The sequence below is a fragment of the Gallus gallus genome, chromosome 18 (genome assembly GCF_016699485.2).
Source record: "Gallus gallus isolate bGalGal1 chromosome 18, bGalGal1.mat.broiler.GRCg7b, whole genome shotgun sequence".
NCBI lineage: Eukaryota > Metazoa > Chordata > Aves > Galliformes > Phasianidae > Gallus > Gallus gallus.
The window spans coordinates 5,464,855-5,489,016 of NC_052549.1; the positions used below are offsets into that span (position 1 = coordinate 5,464,855).

At 40.8% G+C, this 24,162-nt stretch overlaps 1 protein-coding gene across 3 annotated transcripts; it reads left to right on the forward strand.

The window, feature by feature from the left end:
* Window positions 1–1,703: 1,703 nt before the first annotated feature.
* CSNK1D (casein kinase 1 delta) lies at window positions 1,704–22,900 on the forward strand. 3 transcript variants are annotated; one of them, NM_001289888.4, is made up of 10 exons: window positions 1,704–2,017; window positions 6,856–6,966; window positions 8,425–8,573; window positions 9,037–9,265; window positions 9,630–9,800; window positions 11,157–11,305; window positions 11,859–12,030; window positions 12,400–12,539; window positions 17,877–17,943; window positions 19,737–22,900. In NM_001289888.4, exons 1-9 carry the CDS (start codon window positions 1,942–1,944, stop codon window positions 17,907–17,909), a joined length of 1,230 nt encoding a protein of 409 aa, NP_001276817.2. In that variant the 5' UTR covers window positions 1,704–1,941; the 3' UTR covers window positions 17,910–17,943; window positions 19,737–22,900. The 3 variants fall into 3 exon arrangements, with proteins under 3 accessions (NP_001276817.2, XP_415634.4, XP_040505424.1); XM_415634.8 differs by lacking the exon at window positions 17,877–17,943 and having other exon boundaries at window positions 1,705–2,017; XM_040649490.2 differs by lacking the exon at window positions 19,737–22,900 and having other exon boundaries at window positions 1,705–2,017; window positions 17,877–17,949.
* The last annotated feature ends 1,262 nt before the right edge of the window (window positions 22,901–24,162 follow it).

Here is a 24,162-nt window from a genome sequence, read left to right on the forward strand (position 1 = left end):
CAGCTGCTGGCTTTGCTGGAGGCCGTGGCGTGCGTGTGTGCTCAGCGCCAGCCCTTGCTTCAGTGCTGCACTTTGGCTCTCGGGTTGGTCTGCTGTTGTTTTTTGTTTCCCATCTGCGTTTTAGAATGTGGCTGTTTTCTTGCTGCTGCAGCTGGGCTGTAGGAGTTGGAACATGCCATCCACATCCTCCAGATGCTCTGATTCAATGAAGAGTGCATTCAGCATGATTTGAAGAAGTAAATGCACCATATTTTAGTAGCATATATTTTTAAATATGGCTGTTGAATTGTATGGTTGTATGAATTGTATGATACCAATTCTTGCTTGCAAAACTGTGATAGCTTTTAGATGTTGTGTAAATAGTTGTGGATGTAGCAAGCGTGCTGTGAGGCTATTCTGCTTTAACCAGGGCCCTTCAGCAGAAGAAACACAAGAATGAAAAGGCATGAGTGGGCTTATCAAGTGTCAAAGAAGCCAAGGCCTCCACACGAGGCTGAACTGCCCCATTTTGGGAGTAGGTTGGAATGCGACAGGCAGGTGTTGAGGTACCCCCCATCCTCCTTCCCTTCTCATTCCCCAGTAGGAATGCTGAACTTATCTCTATCCCGGGACTAACAGATGTTCAGATGGCCGAGTAGGCAAATGTTACGGGTTTGGTGCCTGTAAATTACTCAGGATAGGCATCCTCCTCCTGAGCCTGCCTCAGTGAACAGAGTTCACCAAGAGGGCAAGCGAGGAAGGCCGGTGGAGGAAGTCAGGGGCTGCCGAGTGGGCTGTGGTGGTACCAGAAGGATACTAGATGGCAGCAGAAACCGTGGGATAGACGGCCGAACACCATTACCGGAGATAGGCGCGTTTGTGTTAATCACCTCGTGAAGGATTACGAGTTGTGCCATCTGTGGAATACAACGAAATCTTAGCAGTGTTTATGGTGTAATTATCCCCAGAGCTTCCAGTGCCGCTAAGGAAGAATGCCTGCTTAACGATAACGATTCTTTGCTGTTAATTCCTCAGAAATTGCATTGCAAAACAGATGTTGCGATGACCAACGGTACCTTGTAACGAGGGCTGTTGGAATGAATGCAGGGTGGCTTCAATTCTTCGCGTAGCATCAGAAAATACTGCTTCTTAGATGCTTATAGCTTCTTGGTCTAAATTATACTCATTACCACAGGGCTGAACTCTTCTTTTTGGGGGCTTTTTTTATTTTATTTTATTTGTGAAAGAAACAAACAAAAATATTTTGCATATGAAAGGTTGGGTTTGTTGTTTTTTTTTGTTGTTGTTGTTGTTTTTTCCATCTGTTATTGCCTGGAGGACCAAAGACCGCATCCATTGGGAAGTTGGAGGACTGATGACCATAAATTTTGGAGGACTGGCGGCGCAGAGCGGTAAAAGCAAATACGCCACTACAGTGTTGTCAACGCATGCGTGTTAGTGCCTGGAGGACCGGAGACCATAGACACTGGCGGAGCAGATTGGTTTGGGGGAGGAGGCGCATGCGCAGTAGAGACTGGGGGGCCGGCTGCGCAGGCTACGGAGCGCGATGGGAAGGGCAGATAAGAGCCCAGCTGGTCCGCGGAAGCAGGACATCACCTGCGCTCCCCAGCAACGCCCCCGTTGCTAAGGAAGTGAGGTCACCCAGTATGGCGGCTCCCCAGCAACGCCACAGGCAGCGCGGCCCGCCTCCGTTGCTAAGGAAGTGAGGTCACGCAGTATGGCCGCTCGGGGCCGGGGTTGCTGAGGGGTCGGTGTTGTTCGGAATCCGCGTCCATCCTTCTCAGGAGTTACGAGGGCGGTGTTGCCCGCCTCGCCAGCACCGAGCGGCGGGACTGAGGCCGCGATGGCACCAGGAACAGCGGGGCTGTGAGACAGAAGAGCCCGGACGTGCAGGGTGGGCAGAGAGACAGAACCGGGTCGCGGCCGAAGCGAACTGCCGCCATGGAGCTGAGGGTTGGGAACAGGTACCGGCTGGGCCGGAAGATCGGGAGCGGCTCCTTCGGCGACATTTACCTGGGTAAGGAGCGGGGCTCGCTGGGGTCGTACCCGGCGGGGTGTGAGGGGGGGGTCTGTGGAGGACGGCCGGGCCGGGGTGGGCGCCGCTCTCGTGCCCGTTCCCGGCCCTCAGGGAGCGACCCGCGGGCCCTCACCTCACCCTGGTGGAACTCAGGTAGCGCTGCCCGCCGGGAAATGGCCACTGGTGCGTCGTGCCTCTCTGCCAGCACAGCGCGATGTTTCCTTCACATCATGTCCTAATTTAGACAGCGTGGACGTCGGGAGTCCTGGATTATTTGGCTGCCTCTTAACGTTGTTGTTTGGTGACCTTGGACATCGTTATTTGTCTCGTCTGTAAAAGGGGAAAAGCTTTGGGGAAAGAAACACGAGCATCAGCACTAAATATCACTGCAGTGCACTGGGAAAAATCGCTGTCACAGGGATGCTGCTTTCTCCTACAAGGCCTAGAAAAAAAAAATCCCACAACTAAGGGATGGCAAGTTAAGAAATGCATCAAATCCTTCAAAAAATCAGTATAGTTCAGCTCTCCTCTTGCTTGGATGCTGCCCTTACGTCTTAAGGCACGTAGCTTATTTTGCTGCTGCAATTTGTATGTGACTGTGAAGTTTGTGGGATAGGACTGCCTTTACCCGCTGGTTTATGGAGCTCTGTCGTAATGGCTCACTGCTGATGGTTGCAGCTGTGACAGCAGGTAGTGGGTACACCAAGTGCTGAAAATGGGTTGTAGATGGTCACGGTATTCTATAAACCCTCACGCTGTAAGAAATGGATTAAATGCAGATAAATATTTTTTTATAGATGCAGTTATTTATGCTGCCACATAGAAGCGAGCATTTCATGTTTGAAAATTGAGGTAACCCAGGAAAGTAGAACAAATAAGTGGAGGGGAGGAACTTGCAGGCGTTAACTAGGTTAAATTCACATGTCTGGAGAGTGAAAACATCCCAAGCTCATGTATGGTATATTTGGTGATGCACACAGAACATAGATGTATTTTTCTTCTAGGTAACGATACCTTTTTTGTCTTGCAATGCACAGTTGTTCTTCTGAAATAATTTGTTAGCTGAAGCTTCTTGATTGCAGGTAATGAAACACTGGTTATCCATCATACAGATCATCTTCTTGCTGAGGAACCCATGTGTCCAGCTGTGTGGTTGTGTAGAGGCAGAGGATGTGATTCATGCTCTCCATGTTTGTGTATAAGATTGAAGAGTGCAGTGAGAGAGAAGGTGGTGACACCTATGCAAAATCTTCATTAGCGACCATGACTGCTTTAAGGCAGCAGTTAAAACCTGACAAATCTTGCTGTGATTTGAGGGATTCCTACTGAAGATCTGACTGCTGCACTTCAAAACTGTACTCTTCACAATTTAATTTACAAGTAGCATAAATGTATACTTTGTAATCCAGGTTATCTGCTGGGTAGAAGCTAAACAACTCGGTTGTTACTCTCCCATGTATGGAAGCTGGTTCGGAAATGACTTCATCTGTCACTTTTATCTTTATGTATGCAGCCCGCATCAGGAAAGGCTTTCGGGTGTCAATAGTTCTCTCTTTATTCCTGCAACTACTTGTGCAAGGATTCCTAATCCTCAGATGTTGTCCTTTTTATCGCCACGTACTCAGTGTAGATCTACAATTAATTCTTACTGTGAGCATTGTGCGTGCCTCAGATTTTGTTCTTTTTATCCTTAAGTAATCAGTATGGATTCATAATTACATCTTATTACAAGGGTGATTCCTGAGCCATCCGCTAGCAGAGAATGATTTGCCTTAAAGATGCAGCTAATGGCACGGTTATCTGTTTCCAAGGGAAAATGCTGTGTCAAGAACTTAAATATTATGGTCTTTGGTAGAGGATGGTTTGCTTTGCCAGCCGCTGTGTGGCAAAACAGGCTTCCAAAATCTGTGCTTTTGGTGATAATGAAATGTGTTTAACAACAGAAAGGCTCTGCTTGGTCCTTTGGGTGGTGCAGTAAGACATAGCTATGTACAATTTACTTCTTGCATTTTTTTCAGAGCTTAGGATTAATTTATTTAAGTACAATCACTTCTGATAGCTCTCAGCACGTTTGTAAGCTTCCATCTGTTTTGTGCTTGGGAGAGAAACGTTACAGCTCTTCTGGGCTCACTTAGCATAACAGGGTCTGCAGCACAGGGCTCTGAGATACTATGGTGAATGAAGTACCATAGATGGTTTTAAGAAAATAAAAGTGAAGAATTCATTGTACCTCTGTCTTGTGAAGTTCCTGTCCAGAGGAAAGAACAGCGTGGATTACCAGATATCTTATGCAGTAGAAAAGATGAGCAATGTTCAGGAAAAGAATCAGGGTAAGCATCTGTGTTTGGCTCCACCCACAAGGTCAAACAGAGAGGAGTCATGAAGGCATTACAGTTACTGTGTTTTCATGACTTTTTCACTACATCTCTTTTCTCAGAGGTGGTCTTTGTGTTGTAAACTAATTAAAGGAACCTCTAAGGTTTTCCTTGTGGCAGAGGGTTTTGCAATTCCAACTTGGAATTTTCCTATTTGAAGTGAAATATTTTCACAACTCTTGTTATTTTTACCTCCATGCTGTGCCTCTTCTCATTGGGCTGCTTGCTGCTGCTTTTTAATTATCAATTGTAACACTGCTGACTGTTATAACATTATCCTTAAAGGAAACGAATACTTCTGTCATTGCAGAATTATCTTAGAAACTTTGTGCCATGGTTTATGTGAAGAAGGAACTGAACATTTTGAGTTGCAGTACTGGGGAGAATGATTTGTATTTCCGTCCCCTGCAAGACTATTTTAATTGAAAAATCTTCATGGAGAGAGTGTATATAGAAGTGAAGTCTTGGCTAAGGACCTTATCCATCATGGGTGATGCAGGCCTCTTGGGAAGAGCAAATACCCCAAGAAATGATCTCCTGTGTCGAGACCGTGGTTTGTTGAGCAGTGGTGAGCAGAACTTGATAGGGAATAAGGCAAATCTTGATGTTCCTTTCTGCAGGCCTTGCCCTGCATCAGGCACAAATGTCTGCAGCTGTCTGTGTGCAGGGTGTTCCTTTCAGCACCCTCTGGCATCAGTGTGATTGTTTTGGGCTATTGAGTGGCAAAGAGCTGTCTGAAGAAGCTTGTGTGGTTGGTTTTCACACTAAGGCTGTGACACTGGGTTCTGTTGGGGTGCGGGGTGCCTTGAGATAAGGCATCCCAAGGAGCCTTCAAAGGGTCTTAAATGTTCTGACTTCAGCAGGCAGAAATCCATGGGGGCTCCTGTAGATTCAGACTCCTTCATGTTCTTTGTTTCCTCAAAGACTTGTGGGAAATAATGAAGAACAAATGGGAGAGGTTTCATTGGGAACTTTGGTTACTTATTAAGAAGGTTATAGGTGTTGTTCATACCCCGCAAGTGCTCAAGAGCACATAAAGTAGTTTCAGAATGAAATAAACTTGCCTTGATCCTTAGGTTATGGATCTGCCTATGTTACCCTAATCAACCTTGCTGGTGGTGAACAAGAAATGAAAGTGCTGTGGCATAAAGTTGAATCTTTGCATATGAGTTAAACATTGCTTTAAAGATAGAAATGGAGGGTAGAGCAAAAGGCTTGGTTAGCACAGTTTGAGTTCTGTGGCAGTGTGGATGTAATTCTAGGGTAACACAGCTGAATAACAGCATGACTATATTTATATTCATAATAGTCATTGCAAACTGCAAGACTGGGAAGATGTCAGTTTCAAATGACGTGCTGGTGAAACAACAGAGGAAATTCAGTGCACGTCACTGAAATCTGTGGCGTGAGGTGTTAAACTGCCTTTATACCCACGAGATGATAAAGCTCTGAAGTTGCTCTTTAATCCCAAGAAGAAGATTTTGCAATGATAGTAGCTCTGTGAATACGTTGGCTTAGTACGTGGTGACAGTCAGAGAAAAGCATGGGGGGAAAATATAGATAAGCAGAAAAAATGATAATTGTGTGTTTATCTCTTAGTTGTGGTGTGAGACCCTCAGAATGGGCACTGTCCAGCTGCAAATGATGAAAATGAGTGAAACAAGGAGTAGGTAGAACAGGTAAAATGACTTACATGAAGGATGAGGAGGGCTTTTGAGCACTTATGAGTTATAAGAAAGTAAAATACTGCAGAAGGCTATGAAATCCTGGATATCATAAGGATTGTGCATAGTGTGATCACTTACTGCCTTTGCTAACAAAAAGCAGACCTCTGAGGGAGCTTTTGGAAATGGAGATAAGAACAAATAACAGATGATGGCACCTCATGTGATCCTAAACTATGAGGTAATGGAGCAGAGAGCCATGTTCTGCAAGTAGGGAGTTGTCTGTATAGCTAAGAAGTGTCACACACAGAAGTACTGAACCCTATTTCTTGTAGTTCTTAAGTAGTGCTGCTGTGCACGGGTTGCTTTTCCTGACTTATGACCATTTTTCAAGAATGTGAGTTTTTCCCTGTAGATGTTTCAGTTTCAGAAGTTGTGAAGTAAACCAGTTTTGGTCCCTTGTTTCTGTAACAAGAACTCTGTGGGTTGGTAGGAATACTCACCACACTTAAAAAAAAAAAAACAAAAACAAAAAAAAAAAAACATTCATTCTGTGCACTGCAAGCTGGAAGTGGAGGGACTTCCCTGAAGACACACCTGTTCTGTGTTTATATAGGAAAGCAGACGTTGGTTTCCTGTGCTACAATATCTAATGCTTTTCTCTTAAGCTGCTAATCTGCAATGACTTAATCTCTGAATCTTTGCCATTGAAAATTAACTTGTTTGTTTTGTTTCAGTCTCGATGAAGGAAACTCACCCTAAAAATGCTTTTACCAATGGTAATTTTTTCTTGTTTTAGGAACTGATATTGCTGCTGGCGAGGAGGTTGCAATTAAGCTGGAATGTGTGAAAACCAAACATCCTCAACTCCACATTGAGAGTAAAATCTACAAAATGATGCAGGGTGGAGGCAAGCAAACTTTCCTTCTTCAGAAATTGAGTAGTTGGTTTTTTTTTTCTCATTTTGTATTTGATGTGTCTGCCACCTGTAAGTATTCAGTGGTTCAGAGCTCTTTGAGTAGTAGGAAAGGTGGAAGAACAGATGAAGGGCAGTGCCTCAGTTCTTATGTGAGATAGGGTTTAACCTGGTTTGCTCTGATGTAGGAGCACAATTCTAAACTTAGTAAATTCAGGATAGTTTTTTCTTTCATGTGTTAGCATTCCTTCATCTGAGGTACTTCTTTGCAGTGGGTGTTGTAAGATGTAATGGCATTAGTGGTAGAGAACAGGAGTGAAGTAACTGTGGTATTTATCCTAGCCCACCAGGAGAAATGTTTGAGAGTCCTGCAAATGTAAAAGTTTCATTACGTGTAATGAGGGGTAAAATATTTCCTGTATGGGTTTGCAAAGGCCACATCAGCTTCTTCTCAGAATGAACAGTGCAGGGGAAGGTGGCAGAAGTTTAGTAATGGCCCAAATAAGGATTTTTCTGTGAAAGGAATTTAGGAAAAAATAATTTACAGTAAATAAGAGTGAAAATTCTAAATGAGTTAATTACAATCTAGGTGATTATAAGCTGGATTGTCTTTAAGGCCCCTTTCAACCCAAGCCATTTTGAGATTCTATAAGTGAAGAGGTTTCTATACCTCTTTACTTCTAAAGTGCATATAATTAAAGAAAAGATAATTGAAATTCTGAGTGAGGCTATCTACAGGTTTAATTCAAGACATCTGAGAATTTGTTTTTAGTTCTTTGTGGAATAATTTTCCCAAGTTTCTCCATAAAATGAAGCTGACTTTAATTTTCCATCTAGATGTATAGCAGTATATAGCATGTCTCATAAGCAATGCTATCTTGGTAGGGATTCAGCAAACAACAAGTATCATAGAACTGGAGGGAAGGCAGGAACATGAAGTGGGGGTGAAAATGTATTCCAAATTGTAACCTTAAAGATACATACTTTACACTGATTCTTGTAGGCTTTGAAACTAATAATTTGATTTCTAAAGCCTTTTCTAGCAATAGAGCTCAGTGTCAGTGTCTTTATTTTCAGGGTTCTGATTTTCTCCTTGTTGCTGTTTTGGAGACTGCATGAATGTTGATACATGCAAAGCACTTAAGGCTGGAATCCAGCAAAACCACTGGCTGCTTTCAAGTTGCAGGCAAAACACAAAGACTGGGAGGGGACTGGGCAAGAAGACAGCTATTTTCAGATCTCTTGTGCTCCAGTTTTGTACTGGTCCAGCTGTGAAGGGATGAAACACTTAATTTCAAAATGCCTGAAAGTATCATAAAATATTAAGGGTCACTGTAGATACAAACACTGACAGTAATGACTCTTAGAGTTCATCTTAAGAACCCTGAAGATCTGTGTGTATGAACTTCATAAATCAAATTATGCTTAATAAACTGTTTCCTTTTCTTCCAGTGGGTATCCCCACTATTAAGTGGTGTGGTGCTGAAGGGGACTACAATGTCATGGTGATGGAGCTGCTGGGACCCAGTCTTGAAGACCTCTTCAATTTTTGTTCAAGGAAATTTAGTCTCAAGACAGTCTTGTTACTTGCTGACCAAATGGTAGGGAACTGCATTGTTGTTTGTGACTGCCAAGTATGTTAAGCTAGTTAAAATGTCTTGAGTGACCAAGATGTATTTTATTGAACTTTTTGTTCATATTTAGAGGTGAATAGGATGTATCGTTAGAGGGGGAAAAAACTCGAGATGAGTTTTGTTAAATATAACATGTTGTATCAAAAGTGGTTACAGAGTTTTAATTTGGTTTGCAGTTTGCAAGCCTGATGTTATGGCTCAAATATGAAGGAAGTTTTTAGAAACAAATGTAAAATAGACACAGGGAAAGAGTTGGAGGGAAGGTATACTTATTGTCTTCTAAATTATTCTCTTTAATGCTCTTTTCCAATAAAATCTTTATCTGGTTTATCACTAAGATAATGTGATAATAGCGATAACGTTGCTAGCATTTTTCTGAGAGAAAAGGGTATGACTGATATCTCAATTGTTTTTTGTCTTCTGTATGTAGATTAGTCGAATTGAATATATTCACTCTAAGAATTTCATCCACCGAGATGTGAAGCCAGATAACTTCCTAATGGGCCTGGGGAAGAAAGGCAATCTTGTCTACATCATAGACTTTGGATTAGCAAAGAAGTATCGGGATGCCCGAACTCACCAACATATCCCATATCGTGAAAATAAAAACCTAACAGGAACTGCCCGTTATGCATCCATCAACACTCATCTTGGAATTGGTGAGCTGGGAAAAGCAATGAATAGAACCTTCACAAGTGCTGATGCACATATTTTCAGTGCAAGTTGATGTTGCTTTTTGGGGGCGTAGAAGACAGTCCCTATTTCTGGCACTCATGACACAGTATGCTTGGGCTTATGCCTCTTGGGGTGGGGTTCAGTTTGTAATTCTAAGGAGTAAACACATTTCTTTAATAGTTGCAAGGGTGATAGTTTTTTCTAGTGCTGGGTGAGTTGAACATGGATGTAGTGACTTTCATCTATCTGTTGTATTTTAAGGACTTTTTGACACATTATTGCTCAGTGTTCTGTTTTTTTCCACTAGATAATGAAATCTAATGAGTCCACTTTTTTATGCTGTTGTAGAGCAATCTCGCAGAGATGACTTGGAGTCCTTGGGCTATGTACTGATGTATTTTAACCTGGGCTCCCTCCCCTGGCAGGGACTGAAAGCAGCAACAAAGAGACAGAAATACGAACGTATCAGTGAAAAGAAAATGTCTACACCCATTGAGGTTTTGTGTAAAGGATATCCTTGTAAGTTGCTCTTTTGTGGCACTAGGCCCACGTATTCATTTTTCAGTGGTATGTCTTTATTTATGCTGTCTAGCTCCTCTGTCTATGTTTGAAGCATATTTCCAGTGCTTTTTTCCTGCAGTTGGGCATACTCATGGGAACGACACCGTGCTTTCAAGACCGGGATCTTTGTGTTCATAGACTGTTTCTACTTAGCCTCTGTCTTAACTATTAGTAAGCAATCGCTGTGGTGCTCTTGAGTTTGAAAGATAGCATGATGTGTGTGATCTGCACTGTACTGTGTGTGCATGCATAGATACTGGCTGGATGACTCTAACAGCCAAATAACTTTTTGAGAAGCTGCCCATCTCTTTGTGTGTGGATATTCTTTCTTGGATAAACCAGACTGTACAGTCAGTTGCACCTACTGCAGTTGTTTTGTTCTGGAATTGTCACTCCCAAGTTCATTCAGTCTGGCCTGACCAGGGCCAGTGTCTGTGAGGGGTGTAAGAATCCCTCCAAATCCTGGCATCATCCCTCAAAGCTCTGTTTCTTAATTTAGTATTTACACCATAGTAATAAATAAGAATTTCTGATCCATGCAGAATAATAACTATGTTTTAAAACAGTGTTATCATATTAGTTACCCTCAGGATATTGTTCACCTTTCATGAAGTGGTCTCTCTCTGTTCTTTCTTTGCCCTGTCCTTGGTCAGCTAAGTATGATGATGGGAACTGTAGCTATGGTTAGGACTGTATGAAAGCTTATTTTCTTTCGAGTGTTTCAAAAGTGCTGTTGTGCATGTTCCTTTACTCATTAACTATTTCTTTTCTCTGAGGTTAACAGACAGAAGATAGTCAACTTTTCTTGTGCTGGTTGCTAGAATTCCTTACTTAGTGTGAATTATTAATACATCATTTTAGCTGGAAAGCCTTGAAGTCAAGAGGTGGTAGATTGACACTGATGTATCTCAGAGCACTGAATTCACAACAATGTTCTGTTTTTGTTGCATGGCTGGTATTTTAGCAAAGAGATGCTATTCTGTGTCCTGCAGTACGCTAAGTTTAAATACATTCAGAGCAAAGAAGGGCAAGTAAATCTTTTCTTTGCTGAAATGTAGTTTTAAACCTTTCTTCTTCCTCCTCACTCAGTCCTCCTTGCTATTGATAAATGGAGTCTTTGCCTAATCTGTGATAGACAAATGATTTTCTTTTCAGACAATACTTTTCAGAGCAGATATGGTGCAGCCTTCAGTAGATGTCTAGTATTACGTCAGTATTCTTATGTTTGGGAGATGGTATTTTTTTTTAATGATTCTGAATCATAAAAAGCAAATGTGAAGCTGAAGGAGAAAAACAGGCTTTCTTTTATTACAGCTGAATTTGCCACATACTTGAATTTCTGCCGTTCTCTTCGTTTTGATGACAAACCTGACTATTCTTACCTAAGGCAGTTATTCAGAAACCTCTTCCACCGACAAGGCTTCTCCTATGACTATGTGTTTGACTGGAACATGCTGAAATTTGTGAGTAGCTGGAATCGCTTTCTAAACCAGTTTTTTGTAATGCTATTTTTTTTATTACACTGTCAATTTTGGGTTCTTAACTGATACCTTAAGAGTGTTTTGTCCCAGAAGGTTTATTGTCTTAAAAATGAGGTGAGGGGGAAGTAGGGAAAAGCAGGACATACAGGAGGCTTTGGACTGGAATTTAATGACAGAGTTGTGGTTACAGGCTTGTCAGTGTAGGAGGCTTCCTAAGGTGCTTCCTCTGAGGCAGTTGCCATGTTGGGTAGCTGACTTCTTATTTTCTCCTATCTTGATCTTTAGCACAGGTCACATGCAACAGTTTAGGAAGTGTCCAACTGCCATAACAGCATGTGTGTGTATTAGCAATTTGAAGACTATCCCAGCAATTGTATGAACTGAATCTGTGATAGTTCTCAAGAAATTTTACCGAGTAGTTAGCCGATCAAACGTCAAGTTGTTCAAACGTCAGTTCTTTGTTTTCAGTATTTATCCAGATGCATAGTTGTAAGCTCAATAATCCCTTAAGTTGTTCACTAGTCCTGACCCGTAGGGTGCAAGCAGAGGGGCTGAAGATGCTGAACGTGAAAGGAGAGAACGAGAGGAGCGGCTGAGGCATACACGAAATCCAGCTGTGCGTGGATTGCCCTCCACTGCTTCTGGCAGGCTGAGGGGAACGCAAGATGTAGCTCCTCCTACTCCTCTTACCCCAACTTCACATGCTGGTAAGTAAGCAAATGCGTGGGCAGATGCACCTCGCAGACTGCTTTAATTTGCAGTTTGTTCCTGGTCATTGGAATTTGAAAAGAAAATAAGGATATGGGAGTGGTATTTGTTGGAGTGAGTCAGCAGTTGGATTTTTTTTTTCTTTTTCCCTCTTAATTTTCTGTAGATTGAAGGTAATTACACACACTCGTTACCTGCCAATTGCTACGTAGAGTTATCTGTGAACATGAGATGAAAGCCTTGATTTCTCTGCTTTGATCTCATAGAATTTACATGTGCAAACAGCATAATTTTTCCAGTGACTGCATTTCTATTGCATTTCTATTGCATTCCTCATTCTGAAAATTCTAATGCAACTTTTCTCACAGCCAACACATCCCCTCGACCGGTGTCTGGTATGGAACGAGAAAGAAAAGTGAGTATGAGGTTGCACCGTGGTGCTCCAGTCAATGTCTCATCGTCTGACTTAACAGGCCGACAAGACACCTCTCGCATGTCCACTTCACAGGTAAAAGAAATTCTTGTGTAATGGAAAAATGGGTGTAATTTGCTAAAGTTAATTTGCCAGGTAAACATGCCAAGTAATTGTTGTGGTTTCATACTGATTTTTCAGACAGTGTTGACTTGAATAAATACTTGAAATTTGGCCTGAATGTTTGTGATGTTGGCGCAGATGACTAATTTTTTGATGTTTTTATTTTTATAGTTTTATGCAGAAAGTGTAAAGTGCTCAAAGTAAAAAGGAATCATTGGTGTATGTGTTGTGCAAAAAACCTAGAAGAAAATTTATACTAAATTACAGGTCCTCCAGTTGGTGTGAGTCGTGTTTCCACATGAATAGAGCAGAGATTATTGGTGCAGAATAGACAACAAATGATTGGTTAAAAAAAAAAAAAAACAACAAAACAGAAAAGAGCAGAAATCAAGAAATGCTTTAGTGCAGTACTTTTTAATTCTGAGCAGATAAGAAGCCACATACATGAATGATAGAGGGTTCACAGCAGGCCCAGTTGAAGAAGATGGCAGGAGTATGAACGATGCAGTGATTCATAGCTGTAGTCTGCACTGAAATCATTCTCCTTTTGATTTTAAGATCTTAATTTTAAGATTGGCAAATAATATTTTAAATATATTTTAGGTTTCATGCTATTGCAGAAACATTCTTTTTTTTTTTTAAGGTTTTAACATAGGCTAATGAGTAGCCTGGCTTTGTGTCATTTACCTTCAGCCTTAACTGCACAGTGTGGGTACACTGCAACGTTGCTGGGAGAGCTGAATGTTAGGAGAACTGGTGCAGTTGCCTACAGGTTTTTAATTCATTCCTCAGCACAGTGCTGGAGATCTAACTGCATAATTTTTGCTGTGGACTGATACTATTCCTTGTTGACAGAGCTGTTAATATAAAGAAATTCAGTTCCTTTTCACTTCACAATATAATTGGCAGAATGAAGTATTTTGGATAATACATGTTCTTATACACAAATCCTCAGCACTTGAGAGCTTTCTTTTAGATGATGGTGAGGTGGGTGTCTCTAGTGAAGACTGAGGGGGCAAGGTTGTTTTTTGTGCATGGATTCTGCATTGTGGTCTACAGTATAAGTGGAAAAGAGTTCAGACAGCGGAAGGATTATGGAATCTAGTAAAATATAAATGTGTAGCTGACTTCATTCTCTTTCTGGGAATAAAATGAAAGCATATGGGATGGAATGAGGTTGCAAAAAGAATGTGAAGATGATGAATACTCATATTGAAGAAGTTTTTGTTTTTTTAATCGATTTCAAAATGCTTTTAGGAAAGAAGGAAACTTCCTTCTGTCAGCTGTATAATGGGGATAGAAACAGGCCAAAAACCAAATGAGGAATTGGGAACTGTAAAACTATTTCAGTGCTTTTAGGCATAGCCACATCAAAGGGCTCCAAGTATAGATGGTGCTGTGTATCCCTTTAGCAGCGGGCCTGGCTTTAGCTGTTGTTCAAGATCTTGACCTTCAAGATGTCAGTAATTTGGATTAGAGTAGTGCTATGGATTTCTAGAAAAATAGCTCTGTGAGTTTCAGATCCTCGGGTGGTAGTGCAGATAATTAAGATAACAGAATCACAGAAGGGCTAAAAGGGGCCTCTAGGAATCATCTCGTCTAGATGACTTGGTTGCTTGAATTAGGTGTGCAGTGTAATATGCTTCCTCATTCAGGCACATAGAGGAGACTGAATTGGATTGGAAAACCAATTGTGCTTTAACAAAAGTGGAGTGGAGTTTTTGGGGTTAGTTTTCAAGTGAACGAAGAGCTGAACAATGTAGTTACACAAACGTTGGTGCTTGTGCAAGGAGTGAACAATGCAGAAGCAGAAATGACTGGGTGAAAATAGTTCACAAGGTAAGGCTTTGTGTTGTCTTTGGTGGCAGGTCTTGCCAGTATAAGTTACTCACTGAAGTACGATTCTTACCACCGAAAGTGGTCACTTTGAAGTATTTTAAGGCAGATATTTGCTTTTAAAAGAAGTACCAAAACTAAGAGGGCAGAACAGTGCATACTTACGTTCTGGTTATCTATACTCCTGGATAGAGTGTGGCAAAATGCAGATCTGGAGTTCTGGAAGCACCTCTGCAGTTTTGGGCTCCTCAGTACAGGAGAGGTTGGCATTGTGGAGGAGCAAGGTCAGTGAAAGGCCACAAAGATGAGAAAGGAATCATCTAAAATAGGAGCAGAGGCTGAGAGCACTGGATTCATTTAGTTAGAGAAGAAAAGGCTCAGGGTAGATAAAGATCAAATATGCATAAAAACCTCATAAGTCCATGTAGAGAAGGTGCAGCCTGACCCTTCTTGGTGTACTCTCGTGAACAGATGAGAGGCAGTGGGGACAGTAAAATGAAATTCCACTTAAACATAAAAAAATAAAAAATAAAAAACCAACAAACCTTCACTATGACAATGATCAAGCACTGGAACAGGTTCATCTAAGAGGTTGTGGAGAGTGACTTTAGAAATATTCAAATCCCAATTGCACCATGTCCTGGGCAGCTTGCTCCAGCTGACTGCTCTGGGCTGTGTAATTGGACTAGATGATCTCTAGAGGTCCCTTCTGACCTTGGCTATTCTGCGAGGTCATGGTCCTGAATATTTGCTCAAATGTAAAGATGGTTTCCTAGTGAAATATGAATGTCTCTGACATTCTAAGCAAATTTCAGGTACTTTGTTGCTAGTCAGGCAAGGGTGTAACAGACCTAAGTGTAATTATGTTACTTGGCTGTGATAGGTGATTAAACTTGATTAGTCTGAATGTATCTTAAAGGTTTTCTTCTGTATTACTGACTTGAAGCTCAGTGTATACATTGCATTTTTTTTTCTAGACGTTGTGGGGTGTGATTCTGCCTAATAAGCATACTCTTGAGATTGTGTAGGAATATGGATGGGTTTTTTTGAGTGATCTTTAAATTGCCAGCTGTATAATTTGTGGCATGATTGCATCTCTCTGTACCCACCCTCGAGCACTCTGCTCCAAACATGGAATCACTCCAGGTATGGAATTTGACTTCTTTACAATAGCAGCATAGTCTGGTTCTTCTCTGGGTTTGTTAAATTAATCATTCATCACCTGTCATTTTCCCTTAGTTCTTACCAAGGCACTGAACAGCTGCTGACCATTAGTGATGGCTGAATAGCAGAACGTTAATCAGTGGTGGCTGAATCAGAATATAACTTAAGTATCCGGCTTGCATGGCAAGGCTGTTAAGAACAATTTTGAGTAGGTGAAAAGAATATTAAAAAAAAAAAAAAGTATTCCATGTCTTATCAGGAAAACAGTAAAGAACAGCAACTACTTATCCATGCATGTTTTCAGATATGTTAGTGTTACTCAATGAAGTGGTGGTGTTAAAGATGACTCCGTGTTTTTAATCTATCCTACTTTTTTTTCAAACAGTTTTAAATCAGTTTGGGCTGAAACTGAAAACAAAGATTGGGAATATAGATTTTGCAAACCAAACTTCCATTACCAAAAAAAAATAGGTCTGATCAGAGAAATTTGACACTCATGGAAAACCAATGTTTGGTAAGGATAGCAAAATGGGCCATAGACGTTCCCACCACCAAGGCATTGTACCTCGGTCATCCCCAGTAAAACTACTAGCACTTTGTAGCACTAGGTAAGAGGAATTTATTAAAATAACAACTAGCATGTCTCCAAAAAAGGGTTTGTGGAACTTAATGTTTCCAGTGAAATGAGAAATTCTGCAACACATGCTATTTGTACTTTATTGATGGTAGAGAGTGAATGTAGTAGTTAAGAACTGCAAGTTTTCAAGGTGGTTTGATGGTGATAAATGGTGGTGAGAGCTGGGCAGTCACATAAATATGTAAGGCAGGACTCCAAAATCTGATCATAATCAAGAAGTGGAGCCCATTGTCTGTATATGGAAACTATATCTGTGATAGGTAATAACTGAGGAGGCTGCAGTTCGGTGCTGCAAAGGTCAGTGTGATGTCATAATGGAAGGGTGTAATTTCATCCTTGAATATGTATATGATGCAGTAATGAACAGGAATAAGGAAGTTTTTTCATGTCATTAATGAGATGGGTACTGGAATGTTGTCTAGCTCAGTTTTCAGTATCTTGAACTGCTGAGAAACTGAAAGTAACAGGAAAGCTGTGCTTGGGAGAACATGATGTACACTGAGGTTTCATATTGGTCTTTTTAGTTTGTCTGAAAGATGAGAGATCACCTTGATTTAGTTGAAGCAGAATTTTGGCGACAGCAGTTATTGTTCTAACTTCAGTTTATGCAGAAAATACACATAAAGCTCCTTTTGCTCAGAGATGAAATACTCATGTTTGGAGAAGAGTGATGCAGAGGTCTAAGCAAAGACAGCCACTGAGACTGCTTCTAAGAGATGTAGAGGATCATCTGTTCCCTTTGTATTTGTGAGAAAGAGCTGGATTCCTTTCCAGGTGGCATATTCAGAGCTAAAGCAAACCTAAATTACTCAATCTCAGTGCAGTGTTGTGATAGGAGCAGGACAGAAGGTTGCACCAGCTGCTTAAAGATTCTTGTACTCTTAAGCTGTATGGATGAGTTGTTCACTAAGTCAGTTGTTAAACAAACAAAAAAAAAAACCTTAGTGAAGAAGGCACGAGGAGTCCTATAAACACTGCTTTGAATCAGTTCTGTCAGTCCAGGCTGCACAGACTGCATCATAAAAGCGTGAGTATGCAGTGATCATCCTAAGAGTGTAGCTGCAGGTGAGTAGCCTTCATTTCCATTCACAAGAGGTTTGGTCCTGTAAAAGCCTGCTTCAGTTGAACTGCTCATGGTGCACAGTAAGTTGCTCAATATTATCCTATTTTTTTTTTTCTCCTGAATGTGGCATGTTCAGCACCTGACAGTCAAAGCTGTTATAATTCCTGCTGGTAACAGATGTATCTCTCCCTATCTGGAAGAAGAGTGCTGCACAAAGAAATATTTGAACAAGTCTCTTTGAAAATAGAGGTTTTTAGAAAACCATAGCTAACGCTGGCATCAAGAAACTGAAGTGCTTCCGAAGTGCTGACGTTCTTCCAAAGCCTTTACAATTTCCATCTCCTTATGAGCAAATCTTTCTCCATATACGTATCTTAGTAGGCATCGTACTCTGTGTTGTTCTTCTGCTCATATCTGCTTTCTCTGAAGACAAATGATTTGTTCCTTGTACATACCTCTTAATATGCTAGAAATGTCTGATAGAAATCTGAAATCAGAGCTCTTCAAAAGATACGTTTGCAACTGCCAATTTAGGTTGGATATTTGTAGACATCTTTATATACTGGGGCAGTGGAACTGTTACAAATTGCTGTCTTTTCCCCTACCTCAGAATAGCATTCCTTTCGAACACCATGGCAAGTAGCTGCTCGTCTCCTTTCGTTGGAAGGCAGCACAGGGTGAGTCCTTCTCCTTAGACACCAAAGCTTTGGCTGGGGTGGGGAAAAGCATTTGGAAACATCAGTCTTTGCTTCTTCTCGCATCTCATAGCTGCACTGTGCCTTCCAGTCAGACGCTTGATGCAGCGTTGTTTGTTCCCTAAAGGTAAAAGTAAATGTCCTTCCAAAAGTTGAATTACTGCTGCTGTTCCATTTGGATTTTTTTTTAGCAGAATTGACAAAAATAGTGGCTTGAAGGGTCCATAAAATCACTCAAGCATCAGCACTAAAATAATCGGCTCTGAAATGGAGATGGTTTAGAATCATGTGTCTTTCCAGGAACATTCGTGCAGCAGTGTGCCATCTATTCAAAAACAGATCAGCTTCAGAACTGTAAAAGCAAAATGCTTGTGTGAAGAATCAATTAACTGTATTACTCAAAGATTATGTCTTGTCATTAATGGAATGTTCTGCTACAGAAGTATCAATGCCTTATATTCTTCTCCATTCCTTAAGAGCTGACACTTTTAAAAATGTTCAGATACTAATGAGAATCGTTTGAAACTTGAGCATCTCAGGGGCAGGCAGACTTGGATTTGGGTACTTAGAACTCCTTTCCACTGTTCAGCATAGTAGAAGTTTCTGCCTCGCTGTGTGCAACTTTCAGCTTTTTAGTCCATTCTGCTTTTGGCAATAACAGATTTCATCGCAGAAATAACAAGTTTCAGTTAGAATCTGAACTTTGATAGCAGAAGGCTTTCCTAAGTATTTCAAGACCTTCTTCTTTGCTTTGCTTCTTGTTTAAAAAAAAAAAAAAGGCCATGAGATTTTTCTGTTCCTTGGTAAATTCTGTTGTCTGACTCCATCTGCTGCCTCACTTCCTTTCTAAGGCCAAAGCTTGCACTAATCCTGTATCTCTGGTTGCTGAAGAATCCTGCTGTTCTCTTCTGTTTTTTCCTCCTGCTTTGTGTGCTTGGCTGACTGTGCACAGGCTGCTTCTTAAGCTGTTTTAACATTAAAAGATCCAACTGTAAATTGCAGCTTAACACTTTGAATTCTGATTATCAGAGCTTGTTTGAAAAATAATTTGTTCAAAGGAAAAAAAAAAAAAGCAAACATTCAGCTTTGTGTTGAAAAGACCTGTGTGGGAGGAGTCCAGGTTCTGTTCTGCTTAGGGCTGTGTCTGCATTGTTTGGCCTTCACTGTATGTGTTACTATTTGCAGCTGCTTACAACTTAAAATAATAGTGATTAACGATTCAGCTATTTAGATATGTCTTGCTTCTTAAATTGCAGTGATATGTGGTTGCTTTTCACTTTCACAGCACAAGTGTTATTGAAATAATATTGCACTGTTACTGAAATAGGTCAAGCTGAAGTAATCTGTGCAGTGAGTTAACACAATGCTCAACGACCAATGAAAAGCTATTGAGAATATATATATGTATATATACTTTTTTTTTACCTTCTGGGATTTTTTCCCCAAGCTTTATTATTCATGTAGTCTATTTCTGCACATTGGTAGAGATTTCATCTGGCTTGGTCTTTCTTCTGTGCATGCTTATGTTCTGTTTACTTATCTTCAAAACGTCTCCTGGCTGGAAAGGTAACTTTTCTGTGTTAACTTCTAATAAAGGAGGAAAATACAGGGGACTTCATGTAGCTAAAGGTGGGTGCAATACACCATGTAGCTCACTGGATTACTAATTCACATTCTCACTTTTCACACCAAATGATTTGAAAATACATTGAGAGCCACTCTTGTGTTAACTGGAAGGATCTGTGCTGATGTTGTCTTGTTTTTGGCTTTGGTAGATTCCTGCTCGGGTAACTACTGGTGTTCTCCAGTCCACTGTGCACCGATGAAAATTTATTTTGCCATGGAGGGCAGATAATGCATGGCTGATCTCCTATGTTATCAATGGCTTTACTAGCAAAAATACCCTGAACTAGAGTGGAAACAATACGACTGGAGTTCTCCATGTGACTTAAAAGGCACTTGGAGGAACATGGACAGACTCCAGCAGCTGCCATTACAGGACACTTGCCAGAAACCCAGTGACCTTAAGAGAACCCTGTGGTAACAGGGCTGGAGAAGAAAGATGGTTTACAGAGTTGACCGTCTGTTACTGGATGGCCATTTCAGTTTTCCCTCCACAGGCGGCAGACTTTACCCCCTTTTTATTATTCCACTGTAACTATAAATCTTTTACTTGGTTTAAGAACGTTTTTTGTATCATTTTGCTAAAATTATGGGCTTAATTCTCTGTAAAGAACTCTTGCTTTTCTCTGATTTAAAAATGTAGAATACAAGCAATCCTAAACTAAAGACAATGACTTGAAATTTGTTTAAAAAAATTAGTTGGCAGGGAGCATGTAAATGAATCAGAGTCCTCTGACTGTATTCAAACCGTTCACTTCTTTGTATTGTCTCATTCTGACTGAGAAGGTTTTCTCACAGTTTTTAAAGCTGTTAAGAGTTTTACTTTACTGTTCAATGTCTTCATTCACACTTACCATTTACCTCCCCGTGTAACACAAAGGAATTCTTAATGTTCTTTTGCATAAAAGAGAACGGAAGACTCCACAGGAGAACCTCAGTGTAGGAGAAATGGTGAAAATCAATTTCTTTTTTTAAGAATACGAAGAATGAAGTGAAAGACACTGGAGTTTAAATGGATGGTTTCAAATCCTGTTTTTATCGGTACCATTTTGTTTCCTGCACTCTGGGCTGGGTTAGGTTGGAGGGTATTGCAAGTGGACAATGCATGTTGCCACCTCGGTGAATGAATGTCACATTCAGCATCTGTGTGTTCAGACAGAAACCAGCCACACTTCTGATTCACACCTTCTGTTTCATGCCAAGCCTCAAAAAAGGAATTAAAGCGTTCCTGCTATGAAATCCTGAGGGTTTTTAAAACTCAGGTGTGTACCATATTTAATTCCAAACTGTATTCAACCTGAGTATTTCTAGAATCATTAGCTAGGAATGGATGGCTCGCTTTGGTTGTCCAAAAAACTGTCGCAGGTGTTGTTAGCAAATGTCCTTATTAAATATGGGAAATGCTTTATATTATTGCCACTGTAAACAGTCTCATAATGCAAAAATAGGTATTTTGTCCAAGTAGTGCTTGAAACAGTACCAGAAGTACTCTTCATACCATTGTTACAGGAGTCACGAGAGGTTCCATGCTGGGAATGAAAATACACATACAAGGGTTGTTTAAAGTTACTTATTGCAAGAAATTCTTCTGTGCTTAAAACCCGAACTGCTAAAGGCTTGCTGGCCTTCCAAGTTTTAGGAAGAATGATTTTTATTGTTTAAAAATGTGCAAATTCACTGTTCCCTCCCCCCAAAAAGATCCACTGATTAAATACAGTTCATTTTCCTTTGGATGTTTTCAGGTGTTTTCAGGACATTGAGTATTAGCTTGTGTGTACTCTGGGTCTGACGGGGCAGTGTGTTTTGGCTAGTATAGTGGGAAAGCTAAAGAGCTGGGTCCATATATAAGTTTGCATAAGAGAATTATTTCCTCAGTCACTATAACCTTTGGTATTTTAGGCATGTGCACTACCATTTGAACAGTTTCACACTTCACCGTGCTTTCCTTGTAAATATCTGTGGTTAATAATGTACTGCTAGAGGGACTTGCAAAGGCAGCAGCCTCTTTATTCTCTCTGTATCTGGAACATTAGATTGCTGTGCTATACTTAAAAGTTGATTGCAGACTTCTAGAATTGTTCTCAGTTGTGGGCAGTTTTTCTCCTTCGTAATAGTTAAATTCCATCATGCGGGACATCGTTAGACTGTCTGTATAAACCTGTGTATTGGAAACCAGTATCAGAGCACTTCATTTGTACTACCACTGTATTTGTGTACTTTAACAATTGTGTAAATACATTCATAGTGACTTCTATTCTTCTTTGGTGTAACTTACTTAAAATGACTCTTTACTGTTTACTTGATGTAACTTTTTTTAATCTTTTTTAATGGATTTCTGTACATAGAGCGCTGTCCATTGCAAAGGTTTGATGAAATGGTGATAGTGCTAGAATGTCAGCTGAAGGACTGAGGGTCAGAATGAAGCATGTAAGGTATGCAGAGGGGAAAAAAAGACATCCATTGCTCTGCTCGCAGGGAGCACCTCTTTTGTCTCTATAAATGTTTCTGTTTGAGTATTGCTTCTTTTCTAGAAGTCATCTTTACAAAAGCTTTATTTAATCAAGTGATACGCTGTAGTGAGAGGAGGTACAGGAAAGAGAACTGCTGTTGAGACTCGATTGCTTACAGGAGGTAGGAGCAAAGCAACAAGAAATACTGAACTCTGCCCACAATGCCTTGTGTAGTACCAGCTTGTGCTATGTAGTTCTCAAAAGGAAATCTGAGGGCAAACACCTTCAGGAGTACTCTGTTTCTGATTGATAGGCCTTTAAAAGCTGGAAGTATAATTAGTTTATTCTCATTTAAAACTATGTGCTTTAATGTGGAAAACATCACCCGTGCTGCAGTTGTACGTAATCGTGATGGCTACCAAGTTCCTGACCTCTGTGTGGTACGCATACCTTGAAAACAACTGAAAATAAATGTTACCCTGTTCCAGAGGTACTGAAGTAAAGGCGTTCAGGTAGTCTGTGTGTTCCACGTTAGCTTCACCAACGTACTTGAAAGCTCCCTTGGAGGAAGCTGTGCAGCACATGGCAGCACCTCGTCCTTCCTTCTGCAGCGGAGCAGGGCTGCCCCGAGCACAGCTCCTGCCTGTCTGCCTTCCTCCATGTTACAGATCTGAGCAGCAGCTGCTCTGTAAAAAAAAAAAAAAAACTGCCCGGGGCAACGCTTACAGAAATGGAGTTTCCCAACGAGAACCTTTAAAGTGGAATTTCGGGTGTGTGAGTAGATCATTGGCTGGACTGTACGTGTTCTTTTCAATAATATTTTTTTCTTTGTAAAAGAACGAAATAAAAAAAAAGTATTTATTTTATGGGGTTTTGTAATTCTACTTGGCAAAAGCAGCTCCTTTTAACTCTGCTCGTTTCACGTGTACAAACAACGCTGCTGTTTGTTTAATAGTGCTGGACCATATGGTCAGAAATGTAGGTTTAATTCAGTTGTGAGGAAGCGTAATCCACCATGGATTTAATCTTACAGCAGTGCAGCTCCTGCAGTTAACTGAATGAGACATGTTAGCATGTTTTTGCCATTACGGAATGCGGCACTTCATTATTAAAAACAATATTGGTTTTTCAGGGCCTGCATTTCAGTGACTGTGAATCTGTATTGTATGAAGCACTTGTACCATGCAGTATGTTTGTAACAGGAGAGCACTCAGCAGCCTGATCCTCAGTAAGAATCTGTTTCACAGCAGAATCCTGTTAGCTATCCGTGAGTATGTGCACAGGAGAGCCACTCTGACTGCTCAGATCTTTGTGGGGTTTTTCTCCTGTATGGTTTGGATTCTTTTAGTGAGACTATCACGTGCTGCAGGCAGATGGACAGCAGGAAAATTGGATGATCTATTTATCCACAGTCCATAAAACACAAAAATACACAAAAAAGCCAAAGTAACAAATGATACAATTTTAAAGTAGTTAATGTGGGAGAATTTTCTGCACTGTCAGATGTGAGTAAGAGCCAGCCATAAAAAAAAAAAAAACACAGCTATAATAAACAAATAGGAATGTGGCGGTGGGGGGGGGGGGGGTGGCAATTATCTGTTGTATCCTAATGCTTTAAGCCCTGATCTGCTGTGTTTTTGTCTTCTGTGGCCATTCAGGATACTGGTGGGGGGAGGGGTGGAACAGAGCTGGAAATCGATTGGTACATTATGGGCTGGGAAGAAAATGTGTAGTCCTGTTTCTCTGCTCCCACTGCTAAGGAATAGCATTTTAAGGTTGATATTGTGAAGCTGTAGATCTTATGGCACTTCTTTTCTGCATGGGTAAAAAGACTTTTTCAATTAAAGAAGTGTAAAGACTAAAACTTAAATGCAGTTCTTCATTGGCTTTGGCTTTCCACTGAAAGCCTTTAAAATTCTGAAACAGCAGTAGTCAAAGAGTCAGAAGGGGAAGAGCAGTCCTCACTTTTGTAGTGCATTCACCGAGGGCCAGTGAGGAATTTGCCAGCTGGAATATTGCTGAGACGGTGAAGCAGGTGTTGAAACTGGTCCAAGAACAAGCAGCACGTAATTAGAGGTAAGTAGCTCCTTATTCTGTGTACCTCTTAACTTTCCTTGCAGTCTCAAAC